Source organism: Nilaparvata lugens, chromosome 6 (genome assembly GCF_014356525.2).
Source record: "Nilaparvata lugens isolate BPH chromosome 6, ASM1435652v1, whole genome shotgun sequence".
Lineage (NCBI taxonomy): Eukaryota > Metazoa > Arthropoda > Insecta > Hemiptera > Delphacidae > Nilaparvata > Nilaparvata lugens.
The window spans coordinates 37,513,138-37,533,994 of record NC_052509.1 but is presented as its reverse complement, the minus strand read 5'-3'; the positions used below and the strand labels follow the sequence as shown (position 1 = coordinate 37,533,994).

The following is a 20,857-nucleotide window of genomic DNA, read 5'->3' as shown; positions in this document are numbered from 1 at the left end:
GAGTGCTTAAGTGACTTGTTTGTTGATTCGGTGTTGAGTCAACACTGCACGTTGCTGACATTAATCGCACTTTCCGTTCAACTTTAATCTGGGTTTTCGTTTGTGCGTAAATGCCGTCGTCGACCACGACAGGGTGAGGATCTCAGAATGGGTAGATTTCAATTTGTCTAGATAACCTAAAATATTATGTTCAATTATGTTTCAATGGGGGAGATTTCGTTTATACTTTTGAATGACAATATGTTGATATTATTAGAATTTTTTGATTCTTGAATAATGACACAAATAATGAAAAGTTATTTGATCAGCTGTTTTAGCACACTGGACAATATGAATGTCAACAATGCTTGTAGTCGTCGACTGCGGAAGTTTACGCACAAACGAAAATGCACCTTAACTTATTCAACCATTTTCAAATTTTATTTATTTATAACAATGTACAGGTTGGCCCATAAACCAGTTGACGCTAGCATTTTTTAAGATCAGCTGCTCTTACAAACCAAACCACAGCTATTTAGGTTTTTTGCCACAGCTGTTTACTGAAGTTTAGTTTGATGATTGATCGTGATAGTTTGTTCATCGTTATTCGATAAACAATGAATATTAAGTTAACAGTGTGTAACAGCGTGTCATCTGACTTATGGGCCACTCTGTATTTATTTGTAAAGTTTTTCATATGTGACATGCACTTACTAATAAATGTGTGTGTATTGTAGTGTTGGGTGTGTAGTAAAGCGGGCGGCTTGGTGCACTGCTGTGATTGGTCGTGCAGCCGATGGTTCCACGTGACTTGTGCTCTGGCCAAAGGCTGTCACTTCCGCATCAGCCGCTTCCAAGGATGCAAGTTCTTTGTCACCTGTAGTGACCACCCTCACACCCACTCCAAGGTATACAATACATCAATAATGAGTTTATCAATTGAATTGTTTATTACAGTTTGAATAGGAGAAATTTTCTATAACATGATCAAATTTTAATTTTTTTTCTTTGGAATTCATACGTACTTGAGAAAAAATGTAAAAGTAGGAGAAACGATAATTTATATAGTCATTGAGCAAGTTCTTCATAGTCAACAAGTACAATGGTCAAGGTATCATAGGCATTATATATTGTTGAATCACTGTCATTTGTGAAATCTTGATGTGAATTTGAAATATGATTATGTGATAGAGGAATTTCTCTATTCAACAACAGGTGAAGCTAAAAGCCTATTCTCAGATTGTTGAGGAAAAATATTATTTTCCTCAAAAGGATTTCGAATTATACATTCAACATACTTGACGATACAATCTATACACTTAACTGTAACGATATAATCGCAAGATTTTGATGAAAAGCTGGTAACACATTAAAATTTAGATTTTTTTCAATACTAGTGACCCCCTGGTTGGAGAACTCGTTCAAAAACTGTTTTATTGTAATCTTTGAAACCCGCAACTTTTAATTATACAGAGTTGATGAAAATTATGAAACAGTTGAATATTTCTCTTACAAGAATAATAATTTGACAGTGGTTTTCATTGGAGATCCTGTTTGAAATAGAAAATTACTATTCAAATATTACTCTGTCGCTTCAACATCTTTGACCGTCATTATTTTGAATGAGAAGGAGGTCATGTGATACATGATTTTTATAAAGAGTTCCGAGAGAGAACCGCACATTGATATCCCAACCCGTATCAGTTTATTGATGTAAAAGTAGTAAATTATGTTGTATATTAACCAGCTAAAATTATGTGTTAGCGCATAAAGGTCTGCCTGTGTGATAGCTTCGCTCGTTCAATTATACTCTTTTGTAAAAATTGTCATCAGAGATAGTGAGTTGAAATAAGACTAATTTCTTTGAAATTTTATTTAATAAAAAAGGCAAGAATAGTACAGAAAGTGTTTAAATAGTAAGTGGAGTACTACATTCGTTTTTTCAACTGTGAATAATTGTAAGTTGTAAAATGAATATTCTCAGTCATTGATCAATTTGATTTCAATTGTTTTTTTGGTAAAATCTTTATTTCAAGAAGAAGTTGATTAAACAGCCTGCTAGAGCTATTTTTGTTTAATAATTTGAGAGTTTATAAGAAGTGAGTTGATTGTTGCCAAAAGAGTTGATCTATTGTTTAGAATACTGTATTTAGATTCACTTTGAACTTGTAATTTTGTTGTAGACATGTGGAATACAAATGGGCCAATGGGTGTGGGCGAGAAAGGACCAGATAGATCGCTACCACCGTGGTCAAGTGGTTGGCGTCAGCCATTGCTTCTACTTCAATTTCGAGTTTCCCGATGGCTCCTACACTGATATGTTGCGCGAACAAGATATTATCGTAAGTTTGATTGTATGGCAGGAGATGTTGTGACATTTTGAAACAATAAGACGTTGATGTTGTCAATACCACTATATTTGTTCAAAATTAATTTAAATTACATCGGGTGGCATGTATTCATGAAACCTGGTTCTGTAATTTGAATGAATTTTGAACAAATGTAGTGATATTAACAACATCAACGTCTTATTCTTTTAACTATCGTATTCTGCTTATTAATATTTTCTATTTATTCAGTTTTCCATTCATACAACACATATTGAAAAATTAAACAAGAAACAGACAATGCTCCAAACTCCTCCTCTCCCTGTGCTTAGCCCAAATTGAGATTACTATGTAATCTGTTACATAAATGTCACTATGTAACTCTTTTGTCAATTCTTTGAATATTTCATTTCAAACCCTCAAAAAATTTTACAATTTATTTTTTAAAGCTGATATGAAGATTTTAAATTATACAACTATGTCAAATAAAACGGCAAGTGGACAACAGTTTTTTTTTTTGATTATCACTAATAGTTGATGTTGAAATGTTCACTCTCAATTAATCTATAGCTTGGTACTTATTTTATACAGTATTATGATTTTATGATACAATTATTTATTCCAGCCACAAAAATGTGTGAAGTACGTTACGCTAGGTCATCATTACAATATAGGTTATTCTTTGATTCCATGAGTACACTATATTGGATATATTTATTAATTGCTTTGATTTTATGAGTGACTTTAATGATGATTTTCACGCTAATTATGATGTTGCAAGCATTGGTATATGTGTCATTCATAATATCCAATATGATTATTCTTAATAGTATAATTAATCAATGTTGCATTGTATTTAAATGAGTTGGTTCTGATCCAAATATCCACTTACCTATAACATTGCTTCAACGTTTACAGTCAATATGATATCAATAAGAGACGTACCCTTATCGTTTTTCAATTCTGAAATAAATGGAATAGTAAATTAAATAATTTGAATTTAAGCATTGATTGCTAATAATTAAGTCACGATTGAAAAAATGAATCTCACAAATTTTAAGAGAAGATTTTTTCAAAAATGTTGAAGGAAAAAATGTTTTTAGTGAAATTAAACATTTATTTATTTATACATTAATAGATACAATCATTCTCAACTATGAATGATTGGGAAAGGAACAACAGGCTTAAAGCCCAAAACTGTTCCTTTCCCAAATTTAGATAGAAATTGTCCAAAAATAGGTTATGTTTACACTACACGTTTTTTGTCCAATTTTGAGTCCAAAATATTTATTAACTAGGAATTTAGAATTTAGGAAAGTTGAAAACCAAATTAAATAATAATACTTCACTAAATCATCACTAATAACTGAAAATACAGTATTAATAATTGAAAATTTTAAAACGCGAAAAGAAACTCAAACGTACTCCTAAAACAACAGCTGTTGTTTTCTTTCACTGTTTGGTAAAGATTTTCCAAACTCTTGTGAAATTTATATTTATTATATTTTTGCTTATAATTTGTTTGTGTTCTGTTTGAATATTTGTTCGAATTGATTAAAACATTGTTTGGTTTTATAGGAATACGGCAAAAATGATAATAACAGCTACCTGACAACAGGAACTCCCATGAGAGTCAAATGGACTGATGGTGAAGAATATATAGGCACGTATCAGGGCCACGAAAAAAGGAATGCTTATACGGTAAATAATTTTAATGCTCAAACTTAAATAGATAAGATGAAAGATAATGCTGTGTAGAGCTGAAAGTGATTAAATGAGGCAAATTTAACCACATCTGATGGTACTATAATGACCTTAAACAATGATATTAGATCTTTGAATTGGATTTATTTCTTAATATAGATGGAAAAATAATTGCATTCATTGAATAATAGCGAATTTTACAGTTGAATTTAATAATAATTTTTAAACATTAATTAGTTAGAGATTCAAGGAAAAATTAAATCGTTGATTTTTTCACTGATTGTTAATTATGATAACCAATTGATAATTTAGTTGTTGCATAATATTTTGTGTTTGACATTTGCAATGAATTTATATCCATTAAATTTTATTTACAGTTTAAATGTTTTAAGTTTGTACAAGAGCTGCAATATCTTTCTCATATTAAGTGTAATATACTTCTATCACATGTTCTCAATAAAATAATCGAGATAGAACTTATCAAGTTATTTCTCATAGAACTGATAAGTTCTATCACTATTTACTGAGCACGTCTTTGTATTGAACCTAGATATTTTTAAAAAAATTGATTATTTCTGAAAATGATATATTGTAGATTCCGACTCTTGACAGTAACTCAATTTCACGCTCTTATATAAAAAGTCGGTGAATTATGATGGCATAAATAAATTAATTAATTTTGACTTATTTAGCATTTTTGATCCTGTTATCACATTTTTCAAATTACAAAAACTAAAATATCTCCACGTATAACGTCGTTGATCTTTCGTTTGTGTACAAACCTGTCATTTGGTCCTGTATTAGGTTTATTATACAATAGGCCTAAGTTTTATACTGCTCATTACCACAAAACAGCATTATAGTGATAATAAATTTATTGGTTTGAATTTCTGCAGTCAAGTGTTTCATTTCAATCCAGACTGAATATACAGGGTGATTTTTAGTTCTGTTACCTGTTTTGTAATTTATAAAACGGAAATACAGTTGTAATAAAGATTTATAGTTATATACAAACGAAATAAATATATTCTATTACTCTTTTTTGTTACTAAAGATTATGAAAGAATATGCTCAAAATTGTCACTCAACACGCTTCTAGTTTCTATTCTATTTCACCATAATATCCATGTTCTATGGTAAAAGTCAATCCGTTCATTAGACCACCCGAATCCACAAAGAATGTTACACAGCTCAAGGATAATCAACTCGCACTGCCGAGTGTATACCGATTGAGAAGGGCTACCAACTTCGTGCAACTAAACACAACTTTCCTTTATTAGAAATAAATTACCACACACAATAGGGTAACAGGGTTAAAAATCACTGGGTATTTTCAATGTTCAAATTAGTGTATTTTCCGTTATTCAGAGAAATTATTATTAGTATGAGTACAACGTTCATAATGACGTTTTACAAAAGCCTATAAGGATAAAAATATCAAACGCATGATAAATGTTACTGCCTCTGTGATTAAAGTGCCATTTGTTTTACTCATTCGATTGGCCTAATTTACAGCGTAAGGTCCAAGATATTGCAGCAGTCAAGAAAAGGACAGAAAGTGTAGTAGCTGAGCCAGCGGTCCCAAATCCTAGTTACGAATCGATTGAAAGTAGCTTGGCGCAGTTGTTCGGCATGCAAAATACTCAGTTCGGTGACGTCATAGAAGTTTGACGCAAGGAATCAGGCAATTCGGTTATTATCGTTTTATTTATGATTGCCTATAGTTAGTGTCCGTCCAAGGAATGTATAGTCTATGTATAATGTCTGTGCTAGAACAATCTTCGCAAACTTTCCTCACCAATGTTGAATATTCATCATCGTCTGTTCATTTTTATCTGGCATGTTTTTGTTATATTCTTATTTTACATTTTGCATGATAGCTGATTAACCCTATCAAATTTATAATCCAACCTCAGGACTCTTTCCTACGGTCCTTCAAAGTTTACATGTAATCCTTATGGGAGAAGATTTGTGAGCTGGCCCCACACATATATAAAAATCAACTGTTATAATCATTGCGTCATACAACAGCCGTCGGTAGATAGTAGACAAGAGTGTGTGCTGCTCCATAACTGCCCATGTATTTTATTCTAAACGCCCCGACTCAAAGCAAAATGACTGTTCTGTGTGTAACCATCCAGCAGTGCGGCCTCAGGTTAAAGACTTACATGCTCTAAAGACATTGCTTTGTTTCGATGCCTAATTGTGCTGCCTTCGGTGTTCAGAATTAATTGATTTTTAGTAAATTATTTATTTTGCAGTTGGAAAATTATCTATATAAATAAAATGCCGCATCGCGCCTCCTCAGGTGTGCATCCAGCTAAAGTTTGTCATGAGATGCATTAAACTAATTGGCGGTATGAAGTTCGCCAGGCAGCTAGTCATTGATAATTTTGGCAAATCATATGATTTGGTTAGTATTTATAGGCCTGGTTACACAAAGCCGGTTAAATTTTAACCGTGATTAATTTCACGAGAACTAATCAGAGAAGGCTTTTTTGAGAAGACGGCTTCTTAGATTGGTTTTCGTGGAATTAATCACGATTAAAATTTAACCGGCTTTAGTCTAACCGGCACATAAAGTTCTAAGACGTATGAGTGAATTAATGTTTAGTCCGGGCGCAAACTTCATTCCATGGTCATTTTTGAGTAACAGCAGTGGAAGATGTCTCACATTCTTCGTTAGGTCTAGCATACGCATAGGTAACAAGCTAGAACTATGAAATCCATTTTTCATGACTACTTCAAGATAGAGACTTTCAAATTTGTCCCAATCTATAATATTCTATAGAATCGTCTCATTTGGACTACTTTTTTCGTGGTTAATTTAACTTTAAAAACTTAGAACATACACTTTTCGGGGACAATATTTCACTTTCTACTCTGTATATGTATTTGCAGTAGACATACACTAGTATTATTGGCACAGTGTTGTAGAATATTTTCAAAGCTTCAAAATGACATCTGAATGAATGCCGTGCGTTCTACGGCGGGTGCGTCATCGGAAAAAGAGAGAAAAGTACTGTTTGCAGCGGAAAACACGCTTTTTTCACCATAATATGCCAAACCTAAACAATTAGAAAACCGTGTAACTCATGATTACTTAGAGGTGCAGGCTTGGAAATGGTACCAATCTCTTCTTAATGATGTGTAAAAAGAGAATATATGTGATAGCAATCTCAAAAATATTTGTAATCATAGAAAAATCCAAGATGGTGGCTATAATTGACAGTTCAAGAAAGTGTCTGTTAATGATGGCCGCCATCTTGGATTTTTCATGATGACAAATATTTTTAAGATTGTTATCACAGTCATATATTCTCTTTTTAGTTTTTACTCATCATTAAGACGAGATTGATACCATTTCCAAGCCTGCACCTCCAATTAATCATGAGTAACACGGTTTTCTAATTCTTTAGGTTTGGCATATTATGGTGAAAAAAACGTGTTTTCCGCTGCAAACTGTACTTTTCTCTCTTTTTCCGATGACGCCCCCGCCGTAGAATGGACGCACAGCATTCTATCAGATGTCATTTTGAAGCTTTAGAAATATTCTACAACACTGTGCCAATAATACTAGTGTATGTCTACTTCAAATACATATACAGAGTAGAAAGTGAAATATTGTCCCCGAAAAGTGAATGTTCTAAGTTTTTGAAGTTAAATTAACCACAAAAAAGTAGTCCAAATGAGACGATTCTATAGAATATTATAGATGGGTTAATTCTAAAAACTGTGGTGGTAAAATCAATCTGATATCTCTCACAATAAATGAACAGCAAGCAATATATAAAATTTCTGTCAATAATGACCGCCATCTTGACTTTTTTAATGATGTCGAATATTTTCGTTGTTTCCATCATCAATATTCTTATTCGGCTTGTTGTAACGAAGAGATTGGGACAATTTAAAAGTCTCTATCTTGAATTAGTCATGAAAAATCAATTTTATAGTTCTAGCTTGTTACCTTATGCATGGAAAAATGCACCAGAAATCATGCAGGGTTTTCTTTGGAGGGCGTTGGAGAACACATTTGTTGACGTACAGCGCATGAAGATATATCGTTTTAAAGCTTACGAAACGATCTAAATTTTATAGATTCGAAACTTCTCGCACAAAAAAAGTTATAATGAAAAGAAATTTGATAAAAATTAGAAAAAAACGTTTTTTGGTCTTTTGAAGGTTATAACTAATAACATTTGCGTTTTAGAAGGAAATTTTATAGAACAAAATTTGTAGAGGAAGATCATTAAAATATTTTTATTCAAAAACGGTTGAATATCTTGAACGGTTATTGAAATACAAGTGATATAGCAAAACCCTAAAAAATGTGGCTGTCATCTTGTTTTGACTTATCATCATTACGATCCTTATTATGCTAGACCTAACGATGAAATTGAGACATCTTCTACGGCTGTTACTCAAAAATGACCTCGGAGTGCCTTTTTCATGACATTTGCGCCTGGACTATGATGATAAGTCGAAATCACAGGTAAAAACCTCAAAAACAAGATGGCCGCCGAAATTTTCAGGGTTTTGTTTTATCGCTTGTATTTTTATAATCGTTCAGATATTTAACGCTTTTTGCACGAAAATATTGAGAAAACCTTTCTCTACAATCCTTTTTGTATAAAGATTTTCTGTAAAACGTTTATTGAATCATTTATATCCTTCCAAAACGTTAAACAAACATTTCTCTTCATTTTCTCAAATTTCTTCCTATTATAACTATTTTATGCGAGATATGCAGGAAAATGTAGAATCTATAAAATTTAGATCATTTTTTCAGCTTCAAAATAAGTTATGTCAGATAACTTAATTATCTTGACATAACTTTAACAGATAGGTTATGCGCTGTTCGTCAATAAATGTTTTCTAGAGCGCCCTCCAAAGAAAGCCTTGCATGATTTCTGGTACGTTTTCGATACCCATGAGATAATTAGAACTATAAAATCTATTTTTTCTTGACTACGTCATGATAAATACTAGCAAATATTCGTCATCATTAATAAATTCAACATGGCATAATTATTTATATCGGTTGTTAGTCAGTAATAGTGAGAGATATCAGATTGATTCTACCACCAGAGTGCTTATAATTACTCAAACTATGATATTCGAGAGATTAATTTCATTCAAGTACTCTTTTTATTATTAATATAACTTCAAACGCTTGAAACATACATTTTTCGGGGACAAAATTTTACTTTCCACCCTGTAAATATTTTTTCAGTAGACATACACTAATATTTAACTCATTTAATATTTAACACTAACTATCACTTAGTTTGTTGTCCTATCCACATCTAGTGTAAAGAAGGTGCCTTTCCCTTGCATTTCGAGACTTACAAGCTTTCATGAATCGGCCATGTAAATCAGAATGCTCTATTCCTATTGTCTGCATGAATGTAGCGATCCTTAGTAAACTAACTCGATTATAATATAATTTAATAAAAAAATTGAATTTAGTATGTCAGGCATGCGTCTGTTGTATATTAATAACTTTACTGTAAATAGATTTGCATCATTGTCTATGTTCGTTCATTCATTATCTGCAATTGGAAAGTAAAATTATTTTTTATACCTCTTCTTTGATGCAGTTCCGTTCTTTTTCTTCATGATTTACCATACTCCGAACTACATTACTATTACAGGGTGTCCACGCGGCTGGAAAACCGGGAAATCCGGGAATTGTACCTGAATTTCATTTGGGCGGGAAATGTACGGGAATTGTACGAGAATTTTGTCGAGATACGGGAATATTTTGACATTTCTGTCAACCAGCTAATTTTATATTAATTAAGGACAGAGATGAAATTCAGCCAGTGGATGAGTGGTGTATTAGTGATGGGTGATACAGGTTGGTGTATTGGTGTGGCGTTTTATAAATATATTGTATCAATACTGCGTTTTATCGGTGCCGTGTATCGATAGGTTCTATCGGAACGAGTAGGTTTTCCTTCGATATTCACAATTAAGGTATATCCACACTTGCCGAACCGAACCTCGAACAGCGCAGCGAACCTAGCAATTCGCTGCGCAGCGCGCCGTGCAGCGAACCGCTCAGCGATTTCAAACAATAAAATGCTTTCACGTGGTGAATACTTTTCAATTTTAATAGTGGAACACTCTGTTCTGTTTATTTATTTTACTAAGTTCGGCTTCAATTCATCAGTTTTCGTAGTGTCAATGATATCTGAAATAATTTCAAGACATAATAATATATGTTCCAATTACTGATTTTTTTTTCTAAACATGTTTAGAATATTATTTGATTTGGATTCTCTTATCGTACTTTCTTGTGAATCAATAATTGATCATCCATTTTGAATCGATAGGTACTAAATAAATTAAAACCAATTAGAGTATTCAATCAAACAGTCTCTAGAATATTATAATATATTGGTAACACAAGTATTTAGAGTAGTTATAATAACTTATCACGAAAAAATTATATTATCCACCTTGCTCCGGTTCTGATCAGGATCATTTCAAATAAGCAGCATATTGGATAAACAGTTTTCTTCTGTTTTTTGTTTTTGATTATGTACCCGCAATGCGAAAACGGATTCTTTTATGTGTTAATATATGCATTAATAAATTGTGAATCTATGATTTTTTTATTCAATTATAATTTGTTCAGTCCCTTTCTCATTTAAGTCACTGACTGACGCACTGTACAGTCGGCCGAAAACGCTGTGGAGTGTCGTGCAGAGTACTGTTCAGTAGTGTTCTAAATGTTGCAAGTCGATGGAAATAACACTCCCTTATTCCTTGATCAAAACTTTACTATTGACTAGCAGGTAGCAGGTAACCCGTGCTCTGCAAGGGTCTATTTTAAAACTTGACAAATTGAGAATTTAAAACAGACCTATAACAATCCTAGGATAATTTAGAATCTATATGCAATATTTCAAGTTGATCAGTAGTTGGGACGTGATGATGCGTCAAATATAATTTTCCTATCCCGTACTAATATAAGTCAGCTCTTTACTTTATATAGTATAGATTGGTGGGTCTAAAAAGGTCCTATCCACCTAAGTAAGTTTTTTTTGTGTTGCCAAAACATAAACCAAACCAGACACCACCTTTTGGGGGAAATTATTCAACTCTACCCACTTTTTCGTAAAATAACAATGATCAATGTTCTTTCCAACAAAAATCGAAGGCAAGTGGAAAATAATATAATAAAGATGTCACTTTGTGAGTTAGTATATGATGAAGTATTTATTAAAATAAATAGGATATGGAAATTACAGTATCTATTCCAGTCAACTTAAGGTTAGTTAGCGAAATTAATTATTAGTTTAAAAATAACAAAATGATTATAATTTAAAAAAAAATAATTGTCATCAATATTTCTGAGTTCTTGGTCATCAATATTTTAATATTGAATTTATCCAATTGTTAATTTTTCAGAAATTATTCTATTTTAATTTAACATTATTTATCGATTCCTATAAATGTATTTTCCATGACAATGAATTTTTCAAAATATAGATTATTAGAAGAGGCCTGTACTGCATCAATATTTGCGAAAATATTCACATGTTTCCCACTTGTGGTGGATAGCCAAAATTGGACCGCAAGCTGCACGGCGAATTTTAATCGAGGGCTCTGATTGGCTGAAAAGTTCAACGTTCGGCGAACGGCGTAGAGAACGGTTAAAAGAGCGGCTAGTGGGGCGACGTACGGTTCGGTGAACTGCGTGGCGGTTGTTTAACAGCTGAGTGTTAACATAATGAAACATATGGCTGATGTTTGCTGCACGGCGGATAGTACGATTCGCTACGCTGTTTGAAGTTCGGTTCGGCATGTGTGGAAATACCTTTATATCCATTTGAGGCATAGTTCCGTATCTGGTGTAGGTATTATCGATGTTGAAATTATTGATAGTAAATCAAATCACACATATATTTTTCTGAACCTAAAATGTTCTGTTTAATATTAGGTCCATTTCACACCAAAGCTGGGCCGGGCCGAGTCGAGCCGGAGGCGGATCGGCCGAGCGGAATCTGCCTGCGTTCGCACTGAAGCCGATTCACTCAGTAGGTTTTCTAGCCTTGTATTGAGAACTCACTACCTGGGAAGATCGAACTAAACTGAAAGAAGGCAGAATCCGCTTGGCCGAAAACGCTCGAGTTTGGCGTCAAGCCGACTGCGCAAATCAGCTCGGCTCGGCCCGGCGTTGATTTGAATGCTCCCGACTAAATCCTGCATAGTTAGCGCGCACGCGGATTCCTCTCGGCTCGACTCGGCTCAGTCCAGCTTTTTGGTGTGACACCCCACTTAGTCCAGTCAATATAGATATGAAAAAGGTGGTGTACTTTCAAAATAATATTGTAGTTCTGATTTTTCAATATATTGTTTGGATACATAAGAAAAGTCCAGAATCAATTTTTGCATGCAAAATTTCCTTGTGCTAGATGCAGAATGGCCCAAACACCTCGTATTTACGGTACATTTTCTAGTTTTCAGCTTATTTCCGCCCATTCCAGTCGTCGGACAGTTAAATTTGTTCTCGCATTTTTTCAGATTATGAAATTCTGAATAAAATGAAATCACTTGGAGCTCTCTATATCTAATGTGTTCTGAGTTACAAAAACAAGTAAAATTTCAAAAAATAATCAATTTTAATGAATTATAGTTTTCAATCAACAATATCTTCTGATTGCCACAATTCAAATGTATAATTCAAAATCCCTTTGGGCGTAATTTCGTGCGCTCTCTGGACTCAGGTTGAAGAGCACAACATTACGCCCAGATGGATTTTGAATTATACATTTAAATTGTGGCAATTGGAAGATATTGGAAATTTTGCATGAAAAATTGGTTCTAGTTCTAGACTTCTCTAATGTATCCAAACAATATATTGAAAAATCAGAACTACAATATATATTGCAAACACCAATGTATATACCGGTAGTGACTGGACTATAATGTTTGAAAGAGTAAAGGGTAGGTTAGGGAGTTTCGTTTTTTCTTCTAAATTGCCTTTCTTATATTATTCGAAATAGTTATAATCGTATAATGGTGTTGCATTTTGATGAAAAGCATACTTGTGCACTTTTGAAACTTTTATTCAAGAATATTATATTTTTACAAATTGACCCCCCTTCTGAGTAGCCTGATTCAGTGGACACCCTGTATTAGGTTTAATTCTTTAGGCCTACAATTCTATACCAATTACTTCTATTTTCAATGCAATTCTTGCATTAATCTCAAGTTAGTGGAGACTAACTCTGGAGAGAGGATAAATTTATTGAAATCTTCAGCTTGAAGTCTTCATTGACTAGGCTTAGGTAGATGTGAATTCACTTTAGCAGGTAAGGAGCTAAGTAGTTCGGAGTATCATTTTGTTTGTTTCTATTTACTTTCCAATTAATTTTGGGGTTTTCTGTGATTTTTTATTTTTTAACTGTGATTGGCTTTTTCAGACCCCCCTCCTTACCCATCCTCTCCGAACACACACTCCTCGAATCCTACGAAAAAACTCAGCCCATCCAATTACTTCTTTAAATTACCATTACCGGTAATCTTACAAGGTAATCATGAGTTAAAATTTTAAGTATCTATTTTTAGAATAGAAATGTTGGTGGTTTTTATGTCACTCGCCTTTATTGAAATATTGATGAAACTATGAAAATGAAAAACATGAATGTGAAAATTCTATTTTCAATTGAAACATGTAAATATAAAATTTCCTTATGTCTCATCTCTAATAAAATTAATTCATATCACGCTAAATCTATCAATTTGGCTATTATTGCAATTATTTCTTAATCTTCTATTTCAAAAAAGATTGTGTTATTTTCTTCAAGTAGATTTCTGACCATATACTTTCTAACCTGGATTCTGTCTGACTAACAGGCTAACGTTGAACAATACTGTACTAGTGGATTCTCTTCCACTATTAGTCTAACCAATACTACTCATAGTAGGCGAGAACCCAGGGTGAATGTAATGTGGTCGGAATAATGGTCCGATTTGAATTTTCAGGTCTATGAATTTCAAAATTATCAATTCATATATTCATCAAATTCATTAGTTAGTTGATCAATTAAATTCCATCCATCATTAGCTTTATATTTAAAAAAATTGGTCATCTACTATGAGTTATAAAAAAAATGATGGACAAATTTTGAGAGGGAAGCTGAGAAAGCTGTTGTAAATAATTTGAAATTTAGTTGTACAACTATAATTAGCCTGTTAGACAGAATCCAGGGTAGAAAGTATATGGTCAGAAATCTACTTGAAGAAAATAACACAATCTTTTTTGAAATAGAAGATTAAGTCACAATCGCTTTTATGCAAGAAGTGTATGCAATTGAACAATATATTGAAATTGAACTGTTAATATTATCTTCATTGATAAAAAATCTATAGTAGTTCATTTAATGTGCACTTGATAAATAGTGTTCCCAGCTACCTATTTTCCTTTATCGATATAGGGGTCCAAAAAAAGTATATACCAATTTACAGTGAACTTAAAGAGAATAAAACAACGTACAAATAAAAATATAATCTGATTTCACTGTGTATTGTGGTTGAGTGGTTTGTCAAAAGATAGTGTGGCCTGAGTAGCCCGTATGTAAACTGTGAGGCCGTAGCGGCTTCGGGTGATGTAGCACGTGTCCTAGGTTAATAATACGCAAGCTATGAACAATTCACACAAAAATATTTTTTTCACAATTTTTGTATTTTTAAATATAAAAAAGTAATAGCTAAGGCGCCTCCAACAAACAAATAATGTAATATAACAAGAGGAAGAGAGTTACTGAATCAATGGTGGGTGTGATGTATAAAACAAAAGAAGAAAACTAAAAAATGTTTTCATTATTACGTTATGATAACAAATGATAATAATTTCAAAACAAAAGGTTACTAACTTATTTATTATTGAAAACTAAAAAAATGAATTTACAAAGTATTCAATCGGGTTACTCGCTAGGCTGTCTGTGGCTGCTCAATTAAATAAAAATAAAAAACTCATGGATATTGGGTTGAGCTAAAAATTACTATAATCTTAAATCCTACCTTATGTATGTCGGGTCCTCTGGTCAGCACCTCAGGTCTCGAATGGCAACCACTCCCGACGTTACATAAAAAATATAAATATGATATTCTTCAGGAGTATAACCTAAAGAGACTATTAATTCAATAAAACATTGGAGAACTCTAATAACAATATAATTTTATAAATGTATTTCACAGGTAAAATAATTTTGGGTTTATTAAATCCGAATTTGAGCTACTCGCTTAATGCACAACAAATAACTATGGTGTACCAAAAGAACCACTCTGGTCCAAGTGTATTATGGCCAACCAGAGAGCAATTTTGAATAGCCTACCTCAAGGGAAAATCACACTCAGTTTGATTATTGTTATGCATAAGATAAGCAGAAGTGTAATTGAATATCATAATACATTATGAACCAAGAAGACCATCAAAACAATCAGACAGTTCACCTTGAACGTTTAAAATATATGCATTGTTTATAACAGCCAAATTAGGAGTACCGTAGCTAGTGTTCTTTAAAATAGCATTGATGAACAAGTGTCCGAAACTGTACTGCTTATTCGTCATTTCCAAAGTGAAGGATAATGTTACTTTAATTATTGATATCAATTGTTTCTACTACATGTTAGTTCACTGTTAGTATTTTCTTCTGTTACTTCACTGGAGCATTTTTTTCTCAATGAATAGTTTGCTAAAAAATATGAAGATAAATTAAAACTTTATTTTTAAATTTTTATTTTTCGATGAAAATTAAATGATTTCATTAATGGAGGAAAAGATGAATGTTATTTACCATGTGTCAAAATTGAAACAAATTTTCAATTCAAAAAAATAATCACTATGAACGTCCAAAATTAATATAATCTAAAATAAACTATTCAAATAGTTCACAATTTTTAATTTACTTGAAAATTTTATTGTTCAAGAAATCACGTCTTACTATTTGAACACCAGCTTTTATATTTTTATTACCAGCATGAATTGTGAAAATCCAAACACAGCTATGTTTGAGAAGAAAATACCTAATTAGAACCGTATGAATTAAAACCTGATATGTATGAAAGCCTCATTCGTTTTCGGCAACGAACCGAACCGAATGAAACCAAATGTGTGTGAAGCTAGCCTTACGTTGGAAACCAAAGCATAGAAGACACGTACAGTGTATCGCCTTTTTGCAATGGACAGATTGATTAAAATTTGGAGATGTGTCTTTCAAAATGAAAACAAGCTGCCGGCCACTGCGTTACCAACATATCTAATGTAAAAGTGTTATATGTACCCCACTGTATATTGCGATATAAATAATGAAATAGATGAAAATATTAGTTTTAATACCTTACTTAAGACCTAATTTTAATCTAATTTTTTTTTTCAGCTAGCTAGATCCAACGGGAATGTTGGCCAGTATGTACCAGCGAGCTTACACAAAGTTTGTCTAACATGAACCATCTATTCTCTAAATGAAAGACCATGATCAGTGCTGTTTATATAGTGTCATAATTTCACAGAATTGTTCTATTTCAATTGCGAGTGATATTAGTTTAAGATTGATTTGACACTTCTTTCTCCGAACATTCGTTCAGAAATTTCAAAAAAATGTTTAATCGTATTGAAGTGATAATAATACTTGTTAGTTATAATGTAATCTCATTTCTCTTATAAATTCTATCTGTAGATCATGATTTGAATGAGAAAGAATGAATTGAACAATCATTAGAGTAATATAACAAGAAATAATTTGAATTCATTCTTGATTTTATGTATTGATGAGTGATATAGGAAGGAAAATACATTGACTGTATATGATGAATTTCATTTCGTTCCTCGTATTTGCTAGAAATTTGTATTTTTTCCACTTGTATTTTCTGTGTATCATGTTCAAATAATTTGAAAAAACTCTTGAGATCTCATGATATTGAACCAATGTATATAATTCTTTAGTGTAATAGTTGAAAATTCTAGCTTTTATCAATCCACAAGCCTTGTAGGATTATTACAAACCATCACAGGGTTAAATATATTAAGAATTGATTAAAGATATTATTTCAGATAACTTTAGAATTAAAGAAAGTTGTCACTGTTTAATTGCATGATATATCAAAGCTTGATATTAATTATTTTATTGCAGTGAATTATTAGTTGCATAATTTGTTCTTACTGTTCGTAGTGCGACTCATCAACTCTACCAAAGTAATAAGAAATCATTTCAATACAACTTGATTTTGGCAAAACTCAATCTTTGAATTATGCCTCGATTGATAGATTTGATATAAGCGGTTGGCTTGTATCAAATGTCTATAATTTATGATTGATACTCGTACAAAATGTGATTGATTTTGGTCTATCCATTATCATACAGAATAATTTATAATTCAGTAGTATTATTTGCTCTGAACAGTAAGTGCAATTCTATTTATGGTATTCTATTTTAATAATAGAATAATTTTATAATCATAACAACTTTAATAGGTACATAGTTTTAAAATATTTCATCACTACATTTATTATTTATTAGTTTGTCCATTTTTCCCCTATCAGTAGGACAAATACAATTATGTTTTGAAATGGATCAATATAAATTGTTATCTCCTAATAAGATTCTTTTTCGAGTTTTATTTGTAATAATTAAATATTTATTTATTTCTAATATTGATGAGGGATATTCCATTCCCTCGGTAGGCTACTGAGAATAATAATCATTGACAGTTGCGTTACACTGCAATAGAACAGTTTTACTATTCACTTTTTGAAATCAATGAAAATTTGTTTGGATTTATTAATATTTGTTATTTCATACTGTCCATAAATGAAATGATACAATGTTCTAATCATTATAGATTTTATTTTATTGCTGTTACTTCAAACTTGATGCATTGATAAATTTGTAATTTCTAAAATTGTAATAGGTTATTGAAGAAATAACCAGCCAAAATATAGCTGAAATCACTCCTTATTTGGTAGTTCAGCCTTAATATGTTGGTTTCACTCCAAAATTGGATTTACCAATCATTGGTTTTCGAACAATATTATTGTATTGTATCCCGAACAATATTATTGAAATAAGCTGAGCAACTGAAAAACAGTTTGTTTTTTTTTTTCTTTGACTGACTTTTTCCCATTTATGTCGGCATTCCATGATCGCAGTCTACTTCTTCACAAAAGCCTGTCCAATGTCTGCTCTCATTCTCTTGCAAGTTAGCCACTACTCTGTCTTTCCATCACATTTTTAGGAGGTGCATACAGATATACGCGCCGCGAACATGAGCAATTCACTGTTAATCAGCTGAATATATCTGTATTTTTACAGAAACAGTAAGATACAGTTATAAAAAGCTTGGCATTGGCTGATTAAAAGTGAATTCCTCATGTTCTTGGCGCGTAAATCTGTACGCACCTTTTGGTCTACATCGTCCTCTCACTTCATCCAATACCAAATGTCACACTCTGACTAAACCACCTCATCCTCCTGCATTTTCTTACCCAGTGGACCAACCTTTACTGACCCTCTAATCAACTCAATCCTTTTCTTGTCTCTTCTTGTAATCCCACACTTTCATCTCATTCACTTCCATCTTTCTTTCCTGTCTCTTTGAAATGGGCCACGCTTCCGTTCCATACAGCTTAGCTGGCCTCACTACTCACTTATATACTTCATCCTTCATTTTACAATTCACTCTTCTATCACAAAGAAGAACACCCTTCATTCTTCCCCAGTTCATACATCCACAATTAATTCTATGCTGTATTTCTACAGGAAGCACTCCATCTCTCTGCACACTTGGACCTCCCGGATACTTGAAACTCCCAACTGGTTGGAGTTGGCTTCCCAGTCCATCATTCCCAATTCCCAATTCCATGTGCTACTCTGTTTTTGATCGGCTAATTTTCAGTCAATAAAAATGAGCAACTGAAAGCCATTTCTCCGTTATATCTTGCTGAGAATATACTCAAGTCTATTTTAATTAAATTGAACATTTTATCAAAGTCTTTACTCCCAAATTCTGTCATGTAGGTACTATAAAATAAAATAATCACTGATGTTAGTTACTATGAGCGTATATCATTATTATACATGCTACGCATCAATTATCTTATTTATACAATAATTAATCTGTTTATTTTCTGAAGAAATTCAACTAAGGTTATTGCTCAATATATTCGGTTAAATATTAGCCTAAAATATAATGTTACCATTGAAAATCAATGTAATCAATGTGTTATTATTATTTAGACGTTTATAATTGAAATTTTCAATATTCAAAGCACAAAGTTTTGAATATCATATTTTAAGAAATTATAGTTCTTGCTTTTAAAAAAATTCTATTCTTGGAAACAATATTTAATACCATTTGTGTTCTTAAATAATTGGTTAGTTGTTTTATTTGCTACTAATAATAATAAGAGTTAATTTTCGACTTGTGTGTGACTTTTCCAATGACTAAATTAATTTCTCACTTGAACACATCACTTTTTAGCTCTTGAACTATTGCTGTTTAGGTACAAATTGTAAATTTCGAAAAATGTAAATGTCGAAAAAGGATAATATACGAACTTGCCCAGTGTGGAATGATTAGAAATATTTCAAGTGATGACTGTGTGTGTGTGTGCCTCTGCAAGTGTTATGGAGATTAATTTTACTATTGTATATAAATTTAATCAGTAATGTTGGTAATTTATTCGTTTTAGTTAACAGAATAAAATTTGAAGCATTATTGAATGATAGTGTAATTTATTGTTTCTCCTTTGATTGTTTGATAGATTTATTAGTTTGTGTAGAATAAGTTGAGACTTGGCCCTCCATCCGAAGAAATTACAGGGTTGCCAAATCGTGTAAAATTGCAACTTTCTCAAATTTCCATTTCAACGTCAGAATTGGATGTAGAATATCATCCCCGATATCCTAGTAGTAATAAGAAAGCCTCAGGGTTGAAGGATTAAAAGGATTTGAAATGTACTTATCTAATCGTTTTTCGTCTGTGATAATTTTAACATTGATATGCTTGCAAACTGATTGTATAGTCTTACCAAAAATCAAATTGCAACAGGCCTTAAAGAATGATACTTCAAATTTATTTTTCGCGGTCTGTCTATTGCGAATATTGAAGTCGATGTAGCTTTTCAGCCAGGGAGATTGTAGCCCAGTCAATAAAGGTTTTGTGTCGGAACTAATTAGTGAAAAGCTGAAACTTTACCCAATGTTATATTGGTATAAGAGAAGTTTGTACACAAAAGTCCCCAAAGTTCCCCCTCTTGCTTCCCCTCCCCCCACCCCCCTTTGAAGTTGGAAAAAACAGGTAGTTACTACAAACGCGATATCTCAGGTACCAATCATCGGATAGAGTTGATTTTTTTTTCAAATGGTTGGTAATATAATAGTCTAAAATAATGATTCTATTCACTTTCACGATAAACCCAACAGTTATCCTGATAAAAATAAATATATCTAAAAAAATTGCATTTTTACAACTAAATTTTTTATTATTTCTCAATTAACTTTCTTGTATGCCATTTTATCGAGAAAAGCCTCCAACAAAGGTTATAGATCTATTCTGTCTCAATCCAACAATGTATAATTTAGCATACCAACGATAAGAAATATTGCGTTAGGAGGGGGAATAGCAACGCGCTACGCTTTGACGCGACCCTTCATTATCATCATTATTATTGCATGTTATATGATTAACACATTCACTCGGACGGAAAATCTTTCTTCAGTTGTTTTATATGTATTTTTGGGCGCTTAGCTCAAATTTGATACTACCAAGCTCATTAAACCATGAAGAAGGGGGGTAGAGGGGCTCCCTCAACCCCCAAAATTAGATCTCAG

General features: G+C 32.3%; 1 protein-coding gene and 1 long non-coding RNA gene across 2 annotated transcripts in view; both read left to right on the top strand.

The window, feature by feature from the left end:
* The window catches only part of LOC120352033 (lysine-specific demethylase 4B-like), a 6,124-nt gene extending 2,064 nt beyond the window's left edge, over positions 1–4,060 (top strand). The window contains exons 2-4 of the mRNA XM_039431446.1: positions 717–887; positions 2,163–2,321; positions 3,885–4,060. Coding sequence (XP_039287380.1) covers positions 717–887; positions 2,163–2,321; positions 3,885–4,034 — 480 coding nt within the window. The 3' untranslated portion in view covers positions 4,035–4,060. The remainder of the gene's footprint in view (positions 1–716; positions 888–2,162; positions 2,322–3,884) is intronic.
* A 1,346-nt stretch (positions 4,061–5,406) lies between these two features.
* Positions 5,407–19,747, top strand: LOC120351910. The gene is made up of 2 exons (XR_005571627.1): positions 5,407–5,702; positions 16,406–19,747. It is a non-coding gene; the product is annotated as an uncharacterized LOC120351910 (long non-coding RNA).
* The last annotated feature ends 1,110 nt before the right edge of the window (positions 19,748–20,857 follow it).